The 14,259-nt window shown below is 43.6% G+C and overlaps 1 protein-coding gene across 1 annotated transcript in view; it reads right to left on the reverse strand.

The window, feature by feature from the left end:
• Positions 1 to 14,259, reverse strand: part of COL4A1 (collagen type IV alpha 1 chain) — a 147,418-nt gene that overhangs the window by 58,938 nt on the left and 74,221 nt on the right. The window contains exons 3-4 of the mRNA XM_044779703.2: positions 232 to 321; positions 87 to 131 (exon numbers count right to left, since the gene is read on the reverse strand). Coding sequence (XP_044635638.1) covers positions 87 to 131; positions 232 to 321 — 135 coding nt within the window. The remainder of the gene's footprint in view (positions 1 to 86; positions 132 to 231; positions 322 to 14,259) is intronic.

The following is a 14,259-nucleotide window of genomic DNA, read 5'->3' on the forward strand; positions in this document are numbered from 1 at the left end:
GGGGTGTTGAGGGGCCTCACTCTGCAGGCTCTGCTGAGTCACATGTCACCCACATCACAACCAAGTGAAGTGACGACCGTACTCACTCTCGTCCCTTTTGTTCCTGGCAGTCCTGGTTCTCCAGTGTCACCCTGGAACAGCAGAGAAATGTCATTACGACCACTCATTATAACAAGAATACAGATCAGCTGAACCCCACATGCCCCACCCCCATCACACAGCCAGGCTCACCTTTTGTCCTGGTGGTCCCTGCGGCCCCTCAGGTCCTTGCATTCCCGGAAACCCAATGACACCTTGTAACCCTGGGAGGCCTCTTTCACCCTGTAGAGGAGGAAGGAGCAAGTCAGACAAAAGGCAGGTTGAAAGAAAGCAAGGGAACGAATCAGTGCCGACCTCCTCAAGCCTCACCCCACACTGCACAAGTCCACAGGGAGCACCCGAAAAGAGATGCTGCAAACGAATTCCTATTCCAGCTGGCTTTTCTCGATGATTCTTCAAGCTCTTCGAGGACAGCAGTGCTCATAGATGATACCCGGTGCAATGCTTGCTATACACTATATTCTAACTGATAAATAATATGTTGATAAACAAGATAACGGATAGTTGGTGATTTTTTTCACTGAGCTGCTTTTAAGTTCATTCAAGTAGCGGAATCCTGTTCTCAGCAGACACAGTGCTGCGACTTTGTGAGCAGACCACCATCAAGTTTTCCCTCTGGATGCCTTCAGGAGGTTGTGGGCCGGGCTCACAGCGTGTGTTTCCACACAAGATGCTGAGACTTCTCTGTGCAACTAACAGTCTGATGAGGGACTTTCGTATGGTGTCTTTAAATAAAAAGTGTTTTTTGCAAAGGTAGGATCAAAGTTTAATTCTCGGCCCTGATCTCATGGAGCAAAAAGAAATAAGGAACATTATCTTAAAAATAGTAAGTATTATTCAGGGTACACAAATAAGGCTGTAATACATTCAAAAAGGAAAAAGAACGATCAGAAGGACTTTGTGTGACTCTGAGCCTTAAGCTGGCCCTTGAAGGATGAATGCAAAACAAACGTATGAAGAGAAGGGAGAACGCAATTTGGGCCAGAGGACGGCGAGCAGGCGGTAACGAGGATGGAGAGATAGCTAGGCCCCGTGAGCACAAGAAACTAACAGCAAGAAACACAACTGGGACAAGAACCTGGAGGAATGAGGCATTAGCTCTGATGCTGGAGACAGGATTTCTTCCACAGCCGTCAACCAGCCAGTGACCTGCTTAAGCGCTGTTTCAGGAAGATTGCCATCTTTAGATTGCCAATATAAAATCACCCATATTCATGATAAGAAACCAAAAAAATCTCTTTTTCTTTACAGTCTGTGGACTTCCATGTGGTCTAACAATACAAATTGGGCAGGTTAACCAGCATTAGCTGATTTTAAAAAGCTGAAGGCCCTTTGGAGATGCCCAGTACTTTCCTCACAGTTACATTAGTTCAACGTAAAAATAAACTGACAAGCTATACATTACATAACATAAACATTTACCCCCAAAATAGCACATTACCAGGAGTTCCTTAAAAGTTTTTCACTGTTGCATAAATGCAAGGAGACAGAGCAGGCACTGTCACAGTTGTCCTTCTTTCCAAACCACAGAGCCAGTCCTGGCACTTGTGGTGAATTAATCGCCTGTTGCACTTTGAGAAATGCAAAAATGTGGTTCTGAACTTGGAACGCCAGCTACTGGGCCTCCAAAGATTGTGGGTTTAACTGGAAGTGTAAGTCAGGAGTCCAGAAAACAGCATGGGAACAAATGTGGAGGAGATTATCCCAAACTCTGAGACTATGATAAAATGGTAAATGGAGTAAAGAGAATTAGGTCCTACAGTTTGGCACACCCCTTTGGACCAGCGGCATCTAGAGAATCTACCAGAAAGAACAGATGCTAATATCCCCAGAGCCCTCCGCCTAGGATTTGACACAGAACACTGACTCCTCCCAGCTGAAGCTTGTGATAACTGGGAAAGAAAAACATTCTCAGACCAAGAATGGTTCGAATGTAAAGCCACTTAAATATATTCATTCTTAACCTAAAATAATAACAATGGGACACAACTGCAGAAAATACTGAGAGAGGGACATATTGCACACTGTCATCCTATCAACCTCTTCCCTTTTATTCAGATATGGGAAAATTCTACCCAAAATACAATAGAATTGAACTTCAAACAGCTGGCTAAAAGAATTAATGAACACTGAATTGTGCATCCCCAAACAACCTAACATGCGATAGGAAGGAAACGGGAAAGGCATGTCAACGTAAAAGCTGCCTCCTACATTTGGTGGAGTATTTGTAGCACTTGGTTAATATTGGCAGTATCACTCTGAGACCAGCGCACAAGAGATTTTATAACTCCCATTTTAATCATGGAACGCATGGAGGCCCAGAGCCAGATTAGCTGATTTCTACAAGTTTCTCACTGAGTCAGCACCAAAGCCAAAAATAGAAATGAGGTCAGCCTACACCACAGTCCATGTTTTTTCTAGGTCACTAGAGCAAGCTGGTTCCCAGCAAAATATTAAACAATTCACCCACATTAAGTTAGCCCCTTTTATGTCCATTTCACAGATAGGGAAATGAGGATTCCGATAACTGACTTGTCACATGTCACTCCGCGACCCCTGCATGTCCCTGGGAACAGAATTCAGAAATCTGAATTCCCAGTCTTGGCTTTCACCAAAAGAACACATTCTTTCCCAAATGTCACCGGAACACTTAAGCAATCCGTATATCCCAAGAGTTTTGAAATTAAGTAGCTAAAAAGGAAGTGACTCCTCCGTCAGCATGGTTCTTGCCGTCTCCCACATATTTTTTTAACTTTCCTAATCTTTTGTTCAGACAAAAGTACACATGAATAATCTAAATATCCCGTACCCTGTCCAAGGTTATTATGGGCACCCGAGCACAGCGAGCAGACAGGATAAGCATTCAAACAGCTATACAATTAGCTGGCAAACAGCACATGCTGTATGCGGGCCAAATTATTCCTCTGAGCTTTCTCCTCTGAGCAAGTCTCCACTTGGGGTTCTAGGAAGAGCGAGGAGCTGGACAAATTGTGCAAAGGTTATTTGTGCTGGTAGTTCCTAAGCCAGACTTTGCAGCTGCAACAGCAATACTACAGTCGTGACCACCCATATGCTGGAGTTCACGGCACGATGTGCACAGTTAAAATAACTGAGAAATAGGACCCCACAGCCATCAATTTCCCACAATGTGCTAAAGGCATGGACTCCAGGACATGGCGGCCACACAATTCATGCCAGACAGAAATGAAACCCACACTGCTGTTATCACAGCAATGACAATTTCGAATGGAGGAAAGAAAAGAGAAGCTTGTAAACGATTACACAAAACATTTTGATGTAGTTAATTCAACAGTTTTATTCCTGAACATCAGCTCAATGCATTGTAGTAATCAAAAAAAAAGAAAGTTTATATACCAACAACAGAAGGGATTGCCACTGTATCCTCAAAGATGAAACTCAAAATTTGAGTAAGAAGAACAAAATGCCTTCATTGAGAAAGATAAAAGAATACAGCCATGGGGAATAATCTTGGCATCAAAATTAGCCATTCTCAATTAGGCATGAAATAAAGTTTCATGCATGGAGCAACCTAAAATTTTTGCATAATGTATTATCTAAAGCAAGGCCATACTTAAAAAATCACAAAATATGGGAATAAAAAGTCCTAGTATCCAATTATTTCCTTTTGTCTTAAAATGCTTATGGAAACAAGTTCATGATGCATATCGAATGCTAGAATACAACCCCTGCATATCTAAGCCAGAAATCCGAATCCAAACGCAGCTCCCAGGATGGCTGCAGGTGAAAGAGCGTGAAGCTTCTAACTTTGGAGGATAATATAATTACCAACAACAAAAATTAAAGTTAATACAAAATATATCTAGAATAAGCAATCATCAAAAACCTTACTATGCCTGTTTCAATGGTCAATATGGGATCCCAATCTTTCAGTCCAACTTTTAATTTAATTTTTCACATGTAAAGTAACACGATCACGGACCTTTACAATGGACTGAAGCACAAGCAAAACTGTGGCCAGAGCACTGGGCGTCCTTCTCACAGGGGGCCTGGCTGTGAGGGGTACGGCCATCCGCTCGTGCCTGGGTCATGCATCAGAAAGCAGAACAAAGCCAACAAGCGATGTTACTTGGAAAGATTCTGCAGTTGGGTTTCCACCTCTTAGAATTAAATACTTTAAAGGCAGGGATATTGTTTTATTCATTCACAGGGTTTGGCACAATCTTTGAACTCAGAGTTGGTGAATGGAGGATGGACTGCACAACATGACACTTAGCATGAAGTCGGATCCTACCTACGCATCCTAAAAACTTTAAAACGTAGCAAAATACAGTTATTGGGCAGGAGGGGACACCACGTCTCCCCTCCCCAGCCTGGAGCCCTATGGGCACCATGAGAGACTGGCTATGCAGCACCAGCCGAAGAACCAACAGGGGCCAAAGCTGTGGTCAGGACAGGACACTGGATCAGCTGTTTCCTTCTGTCATCTGGGGCCTTGAGAGTTCAATGTCCAAGCAAGGCTGCAGATGACTGAGGAATGAAAGCATTTCCATGTGGAGCCAGAGCTCACCAAGCATTCAGTGATGGGGAAACGATTTCAAATGACGGGTCGCAGTCAATGGGTGACTGCGGGACTCAGCCAAAAATTCCACAAGTCCAATTCCTGGAGCCCAGCAACAATCAGACATCTGCAGGACCATTTCCTGAATACCGATGCTGCTGGGAAAGCGGTGGGAAGACCAGCATCAGAGTCACGGGGTCATGGAAAAGCTCTGTGACGAGGCCCCACTGGGAGCTCCATCCACACCACAAAGCTTGACATTATGACAGAAATATTGCCAGTGCTGCAGAGGAGAGGAGGGGAGAGGAAAGACACAAGAGCCCTAAAAGGTCCCGTTTCCACAGAGGAAGACAAGAATTCTGATCTTCCTTTGCACTATGAGATGCAAAACCAGACTCTTCAAAGAATACACATATGTTAAAGTATACTACGTTTCTTTAATGAATTAAATGTAACAATGAAGCTTGTTTTATTTAACTGTTCTGGCATGACTGTTGTTTCTTGCATTTAACCTTTTAATAATAAAGCAGGAAAGAGTAAAATAATCAAGCACAAAAAGCATGGCTACATCTTCATCTTCTTCCCAAAGCTCTCCATCAAATATGTGGGTATATGGGAGGAGCTTTAGCAGTTATATATTGGAGGGCGGGAGAAAAGATGAGCCTTCTAGAGATTGTTCCTGGAAATGAGGACATTCCCTAGCTTTAAAATTCAAAGGATGAGAAGAATCAGAAAAGCATTAAAAAGAAAAAAGAAAAAGGGCCCCTGATCCAGACCTTCACATACTATGAGATGCACTCTCTTTCTAGAAGGTTCTGAACCCAGCCGGCCTCTTCTGAACTGCGGGGAGGTTTGGGCAAGCGGTCCCACTGAGCCTTGCGCCACACGGACCTCAGCCATCCGTTCATGACGGGGTCCGGCTAGCGACCTGCTCCCGAGGCTTCTGAAGCTATGGCAGACCAGGTTTGTGAGAAGAACAGGACAGGCACAAGTGAAGCGGAGGCCAGGCCCGGACTGCAGCTTTCACGCTGCTCCTTTGCCTCAGCCTTCTTGCGTGGGGAGTCCCAAAGCCCACGGACAAGATCCAACTCGTGGATAGGGTCCAACTACGCCCAGCTGAGGTTCATGAGCTTCAGACTGCCCACACATGCAGCTCTTAACACAGAACTTTCTCCAAGTGTCCGTGTTCAAGGATATCTCTCTGTCGGATAAATCCGAATATCAAAACATTATTTGAGCCCATGATGAATTCTGCAACGACTCTAGGAATTTCAGCATTGCTATGAAGTTGGTTGGTAGAGCTACACGCTCAAATCGTACATAACACAAAACCAGCAGAGGGACAGTGACAGAGGAGAGGCACAGGGAGTATTTTTAATTCATTAACATTCGCAAAGAAATAAAACCATAGACACTTTCTGATCTATGAAAACCCACTTTGCACATCAGCTTGTGAGAAAAAAAATTATAAAGAGTTCCTTACAAAATACTTTCTAAAGAACTATCATTCAACACAAGAATAACTCAAAAGAGGCTTAAGTGCCGTCTTAATATAAACAATTTAAAACTCTTCCCTTAAAGCCATCGAAAAGCAAACAAACTGTCTGACTTCAGTGATCCAGTAAAAACTTTCTAAAGCGATAGGCAAACAAGCGCTGACAAATTGTTGGCAGCAAAAAGAACTTAAAATTTTCCAAAGGTCCTCAGGACTTATAAAAGTTCCAGACACTTCTCCCTAATCAGAGCCGAGACCACTGATGGAGGACACACTTCAAAGTTGGAAGCAGTAGCCAGCGTCTTTAGCAGCAAATGTTTTCTTCAGTAATTTGTCTTTTATGCTCTTTCTGAAAAACCAGTCTAAGACGCTTTCGTCAATTCTTATTCCAAACCAGTAATCTGTTTAAAACATTTTTAAGTATAAATATTTTAAGTCACTGCCCTGAAGCAGTCAGCCTCCCAAATTAGAAGTTAGGAAAATATTGTGATAATGTTTTTCCAAAGTCTTGTGGGTGCATTCAATCAAATCTTGTGTATGTTTCCTGATACAGTTCATCTTTGATCGATAGCTGATGTCCATTTTCCCATCAAACTGCATGCAACCAAATGCAGTTTTTTTTTTCCTCTGGGAAACGTCTGTATTTCTGGGCTTCATGCTCTATTGATACATTCAAATTTCATTGTGAAGGTTCAGAGTTCTTGGTGGGTCTTCCTGTAGATGCCCCACCCAGTCATCCTTTACCACATCCGTTTTCTTCCCTGTTGCAGCCGATGGCCTGGCTCTGGATTGCCTCCCCGGCCCAAGTGGTAACTCCAAGCCAGGCAACGCCCAGCCCACCTAGAGATGGTCGCGTCTGCCTGAAATATCACACCCACCCCTGCCATCACCTAGCACCTCGGACACACCCATGGAATCCCAGCTACACATGCCCTCCTTGGGAGAGAACTCCTCGACACAAGGCGATTTGAAGAAAACTATCCCATCTCTAATTGCTCCTGTTAGATGAACAGGCTGTAAAGGGTGAGGGGGCTTCTGGAACGGCTTGGTAAGGAGAGCCCCTACTGGCTCTGGGCTCTTGCCACTAGAGGGCGCGATGGGACTACAATTTTTTCAAATTAAAACTTCCCAGTGGATTCTGATCACTGATTAAATATTCAGTGCTGTGGAAGATATTAGCATGGGCACAGCTGACAGAAATCAGTTTGGTAAAGCCTAAAATAATTCTAAGGGAAAAAAAGAACTTTAATCAGAAGTAAAAACGTAATTAAAATTAAATATAAAACTAGTAATCTCAATGTCAAGGCTATTAAATGACAGGTAAATACTGTCACCCTACAAATAATGTGAATTGTGGATATTTTTTCAGATTGCTTTTTTCCATCCATTTTATAAACTGAGAATATTTGAATCTAACAATAATACAGAAAAAAAATAAATCCAGTTTTTTGAATGATAGTATGGAAACAGTATACACTGAAAAAAATTTAAATCCCACAAAACATGCATAAAACAAGTACAAATATGATAGCAGGGGGGTCCCTAAGAAACTGTTATTAAATAGCCCACTGCCAGGAAAATTTATTTAAAGGCTTTTCTTTGGTCCCTTCTACTACAAGTTTATAGGAAACATATACTTAAGGTAACTTAATCCATTCTCCTGACTTTCGCCATTTGTAAAGAAAAAAAAAAATCCATCCAATTTTTAATGGCTTCCAGAAAAGATGATAACATAATCTCTCTTGCTAAAAACTTAATTTATCAACATGTGGCTCTCATGAAAACCAAAATTGTGAACGCATCTGCCTAAACCTATTATCTTACATTCTGCTTCCACATACAGACTTGAAAAACGTCTTTTAAAGCAGAAAAACAGCAAAGACATAAAAGGAACTAATACTTCAGCTTGGAACCTTCTCACTGTGGCCCTGGAACGTTGTGCATATTGCACACTGCAGTGAGTAGGGGGCAAAATCCAGCTGCGGCTCGGCATTAGCCCAGCAGGGGGGCCTTGTCTAATATGCACAGAGCTGAACAAACTACCCCGCTGGAAACAGAGCCCACCTGGATGAATGCTCACAAAGTGGTCTCGAACATGGAAAGGGGACAATAGTGCCCAAGAGCTGCTTCGAACCTGCGTGTAAAATTCACCAACACACGTGGCTTTCCTTTTTTTTAAAGTTCCATGAGACTTATCAAAATTCTATGTCATGACTTAAAGATTTGGGGGAAGGAGACAGATCGCAAGAAAATTAAAAACTGACAACAAAACTACAAGAGGTTAGCTGCTTTCTGAGTTTGGACAAGAAAAAATAGATCTTTTTCTCAAAAACACACTTTGCTCTCTTTTCACCATCTCCAAACCAACAACCCTGAGATTTAAAGAGATGTATTCTGCCTTAGCAGCAAGTTTGAGAAATACCAGTCAGTGCACAAGACCTGAACAGCCCTGGAAGGGTTTTCCTGACACCATAGCTGGGGATGTTGTTAACTTGAACTTGAAAATGCATGTGGGTGTGTGGCAGGTCCTGGAAGTGCGTGCATCCTGAGCAAAATTAGGACACATAAAAGTCAGGAAGGGCCACGATCTAGGTCATGGACTTTTTTTGGGGGGGTGGGGGGGTCCGTGCTAACAGTAAGGATGAAAAATGCAAAAGGAATATCCTGACAGTAATAACTATAATTAATAATACAAAAAGCATGCAAAATATGCTTCAGGGTTTTTTTTCTTTTTGAGGAAGATTAGCCAGGAGCTAACATCTGCTGCCAATCCTCCTCTTTTTTTGCTGAGGAAGAGTGGCCCTGAGCCAACATCCGTGCCCATCTTCCTCTACTTTACATGTGGGATGCCCACCACAGCATGGCTTGCCAAGTGGGTCCGCACCCGGGATCCAAACTGGCAAGCCCGGGGCTGCCAAAGCGGAACGTGTAAACTTAACCACTGCACCAGTGGGCCGGCCCCTGCTTCAGGTTTAACTTTGAAAGAAAGTAACAACTGGCAAATAGGAAAATTTTTTTCTTTATTTTTTTTTCACTTAAAAAATGTGTTAAATGCAATTATCTGTCAAAATTGGGTTTTACAGGTGCCATGCTGGAGCATTCCCGGGTCCCCAGCACGCAGCACAGACAGCATGTGGTAGGCGCTCACCAAACATTTTCAAGAGTGAATCAGGAAACAGAAAATGTTCAAGATTCCAAGGAAATAATATAAACCTACCAAGAGGGTGTGGGTTTAGGAATCCTGTTTTCAGGCTTGACTGCAAACACAGGCCTCTCTGCTCAGGACTGGTGAATGGAGTTTCTGGGAATCTTACTTTCTATGTTCTCATTTTAGTGACTGCGTTGACACCGCCACATAATGGGGAAAGAAGCCTGACCTAGGAACCAAAACTCTCGAAAAACCAGTGCTGCCCTCTGTGAAATGGGACACTGCCAGCCATCTCAGTTCCCTGACACGATCCTTTTAAGGCATCAGATTTGATGGAGTGTTCAGTTACTTTGCATGGCATGAAACACTAGACAAATGATTACGAACTAAGCTGTTCTGACTTTAGTTTATTTGAACGCATGTATTTTGCATTTACTCTGAAGATTTCTACGTCCATGAAGCCAACTGCCTTTCCTATAGAGCCACGAAATATTTTAAGAGACAATGAAAACGCAAGGTTGTCTTTTTTCCCTTCCCTCCAGTCATAACCCATGAATTATCTCATTCTTGTTTTTGTGGCTAAATTGGACATAAGAATTTCTTGGGTATTTTAAAAACATGACAGTTTTAAGAAATTTCTCCTTTATCTTATGCACAAGGTTTTTTTTTCTCAATGAATACTTCTGACATTAATTCTTTTCAAGCCCAGAACGTTCCATGTATTCTCCCAGGCTGAGCCTTCATAAGGCCACCACCTCACCAGCTTGTCCACTTACAGGAGGCCCCAGGACCCTCCTCTTTGTCTGATATCCCCAAATTACTTCCTTTCCCTCCAACCAAGTAACTTGGCTGTATCGTATCGCTAATAACATTTTCCCCAGGATGTTGCCATAGTTTCAAGACTTCATTAATCACGCTTAGAATCTAAAAGATAAGAACAGCTCCAAGGCGGTTTAAACACGCCCATATAACACAGGCGAATGCAGGTAAAGCTTGAGGTTTTACAAAACCCACTATTAGCTTAACCTCACTAATTTGAAAATGCTGTGGTAAGATCGCTCTGAATTAATAACTGAATTTTAACTTTTTTCAGTAAACACCATTAATACTTTAAAAAAATATACAGTCACTCAAGGAAAGAAATTAAGCAAGCTGTTAAAGGGATTTTTTTGGTCAAGATTTTGATTTTAAAACTGAATAGATAAGAAAAGCACATATTTGCAGAATCAACACAAAATAATGATGCATAATTAACGCAATAAATAGCTACTTCTTAAATACTTAAACATAGCTTTCCCTTAACAGGTAGATTCTTTTCACCTCAATATTATTCACAAAATTGGCAAGTCTATTTTCAAAAAATAATGTGGGGATATATTTTAATCCAAGGTGTGGCCAAATAATTTAAAAAATTAAATTAGTAGGATCTTATTTAATGCCACTTTTACTCTATTTTGTAGAGGTTTTAAAGGTTCACTTTATAAGATATTCTCGCTTTTTTCTTCTTAATTACTTAATGCCAATAGACTAAAATATTTTGCTTTTTTGGATAGGAGCTAAGATGCAGACCCAGACAAATTGCACTACAGTTTGTAAATTAGGAGATATTAACATTCTCATAAAAGAATAGATTACGGATCGTAGAGTTTAAAAATGTGTGACATTTTCCCATGTATTCTGTATTTAAATTTTTAAAAAATCAATTAGAGGGGCCAGCCTGGTGGTGTAATGGTTAAGTTCGCATGCTGTGCTTCGGTGGCCCAGGGTTTGCCACTCCAGATCCCAGGTGCAGACATGCCACCACTTACCAAGCCATGCTGAGGCAGGCGTCCCACATATAAAGCAGAAGAAGATGAGCATGGATGTTCACTCAGGGCCAATCTTCCTCAGCAAAAAAGAGGAAGATTGGCAGCAGATGTTAGCTCAGAGCTAATCTTCCTCAAAAAAACAAAAATCAATTAGAGGATAGATGACCCAATGTGTAAGTGTGTTAGAGACAAAGACAGAGAGGGGGGAGCGAAGAAGGGACAATCTGCAGAGAAAGGTCAGGCCACACCTGCTGCCGACGCGCCCTCCCCGCTCCCACTCTGGGGACCTGCTGCATCCGTCACGATGACCCACAATGACCGAGGCAATTCCTCTTTGGCCAGCGGAGGCCGATCAGTCAAGTATCCTGAAATGAACTTCTCTTGTCTCCCGCCCCAGATAGAAAATTGCTAATTTTGTAAAATTTCTGAGCTCCCACGGGAATTCCAAACCAATGGGAGCCCACCAGGCATTCTTGAGAGAAGAAATAGGTTTCCAAACTCGGTACTTCTCCATGGGGAGAATCAGCACCTTCTGTGAAGAAACATGAAAAATAATCATCGAACAGCTGTTTGACATTCTGTGTAAAAATACTGCAGTTGATTATTTGGGTCCAGAATTTTAGAATAACAGCTATGGCAACGACAGGGAGCCAGCCCTATATCGGGGCTTATGAAGAGCCACACAGAGTTCTGCTCTGGGGATGACCGAACCCGGGGCTCACCCCGCTCCCAGGTCCCAAAATATACTGTGGAAGCGCGGAGCCACACTAGCCCCTGAGGCCACTGGGGTACACCCAACTAAAGTCACCCACGGAAGGGGTATCGGATGCCAGGAAAACGTGATGTGGCACAAATAAGGAAAGAGACACTGCCCCCTACAGATCTGAACTGTCACCACTGAATGTCATAATTGCTGAGGAGATGACAAACGATTTGCTTCTGAAATAAGATTACCCACATTCTTCTAGAACTCATGCTTGATAATGTGATTGAACACAGGAAACGCCTCAGGAGATGGGTGCCTGTGTCAGGAACAAAATATCTGACAGGACAGAAAATGACTTGGATATATTCTTATCTGTCACTGAGTGGAGCAGATTCCTTTTAAAAAATGGAATTTTAAACTATACTCACTGAGTGGCTTACCTTGTTTGAAGCATCCTATGACAGAGAGTTCTTAAATTCATACCATGCAGACACCCACCTCACTACATATTAGACTGTGTGTGTCCCAAGGAAGAAGAGCCCTGAAGGGACTGTGTCCCCAGAGTGTGAACAGCTCCCAAGTTGGGGAACTTTGACTTTAAATATTTGCAGGATAGACACTTGGGTTAAGAATATAACTTCACAAACGCAAGTAAGTGAGATATAAAGGAAACACAAGGTTACTCCCCACTAACGTCCTTATAATTACAATCTATTTCTGCCTCTCTTTCAGTTCCTGGTGCTCACCCAGTAGTAAGACCACAGAGGTGACACCTGATCTGTCGTCACTAGGCTCAGGCAGCCATCAGAGCAGCGTTTTATAAAGTCCGACATGATTTAAGTAAAGTTATTTAATACCAGCGCCAACCTCCCGGCCCCAAGGAAGACTTCAGACATGAAATAGGGAGAACTGAACAGACTAGCAAATGGAACAAAGACTGCAAGGAAAGCACGAGAACGTTTCTCAGCCGTGAGGACTTCAGCAGAGGGATGGTGTGATCCTTCAAAAGAGAAAAAGGGGAGAAAAACCAGATGGCAAATGGGACTCAAGAAACCTGAATTTTCACATCAGCAGGCTTGAAAGACAAATGGCGAAGGCACGTTAGCTGCATGCTGCTGAGTCATGTTCCCTTTTCTGAGCTCACATCATCGGGAAAGTATTCGACACTGAGGAAATGTCTACTTGTAAAGTAATAGCCCATTATGGGCCTGACCTTCCTCCCTCTAGATCAACGGAGCCTTCTGACATCTACTGCATACCAAAGTCCCTTTCAGTAAAAGGACGTTCTACTCCAGAAAGGTCAGGAACGCACAGCGCTGAAGCCCGCTCAGGCCTTTGCAGGGAAGACCTGCCATCACGGGACCGTAGGTGCTTCGATTTGGAAGGGTTTTCAGACCTCAGATTCCAAGTCCTGCCTACCGGCGATTTTCAACTTTAAATCAAAATGACTAGATTTTCTTCCGATTGAGAAATGCACACCCAACCATGAGGACACGTAATAACCACAGCTGCCACGCATCCTCATCCAGACAGGGCCGTGTGGGTGAGACGTGTCCTCCATCCCGAGGACCAGTGTAAGATACACCCCATCCTCATGGAAACTCTCGGGCTCCTGGGCTCCCCTCTGATGTTCACCCGGCTCTGGAGGTCCCCCGACCTAGGCCACGGCCCACGATGCTTCTCACCTTCAAGTGGCTGCTGACCGCCACCCTGCGGGAATTTCACCCTCTCAACTTGGTCCCCTTGTTCTCCCCGCCCACTCCCCACAGCACAACGAGTCCCTGAGCAGCCTCCTCCAAAACTGCTGATCCAGAAAGAAGGAAAAGACCCACCACACTCAGAGCCAGTGGGCAGGGAGTGTTGCAAGCAGACAGCAGGGGAGAGGGCGAGGGGGTCTGGAAAAAAAGTGTGCATGTGCATGTGTGCACGTGTGCGTGCTCACCCATGAGACAGGAGGAAAGCGGGCAGGCAGGCCCCAGAGAATGTGTGGCACTAGAGGTGTGCCATGAGGCAGCAGAAAGTAAAATTGGCGCACCAGGGCATGGGAGCAGAGCGAAAGGAAAACCGGATGCTTCAACAAAGCATGTGAAATCTCCTGCACCCCCCGGGTGGACACTAAAGGCATCGTCGTCGTGTCTTCAGAATCCCTGTGGAGGCCAAACACCCCTTTGAGGCAGTGGCGGCCTTCCACCCTGAGGTGTGGGCTTCAGCTCCTGTCCTCACAGCCCTGGACCCACAAGGGCCTGAAGAACCAAATTCCTTGGCAGAGATCAGCAATCTAATGTCCATTAAAAAACGAAAAGGCTTCTCTACTTCGTGACTCCACACCATAATTTAGAATGCTACTACCAGCTTTTGCTGGAAGTTTTTCCCCCAGCCATATATTACTTCCGCCCTGGCAGGCAAGGCATTCAACTAGCTGTCAGCTCACCATCTCTTGCAAAGAGCTGTGTATTCCACACC

Source organism: Equus asinus, chromosome 11, assembly GCF_041296235.1.
Source record: "Equus asinus isolate D_3611 breed Donkey chromosome 11, EquAss-T2T_v2, whole genome shotgun sequence".
In the NCBI taxonomy this organism is placed as follows: Eukaryota; Metazoa; Chordata; class Mammalia; order Perissodactyla; family Equidae; genus Equus; species Equus asinus.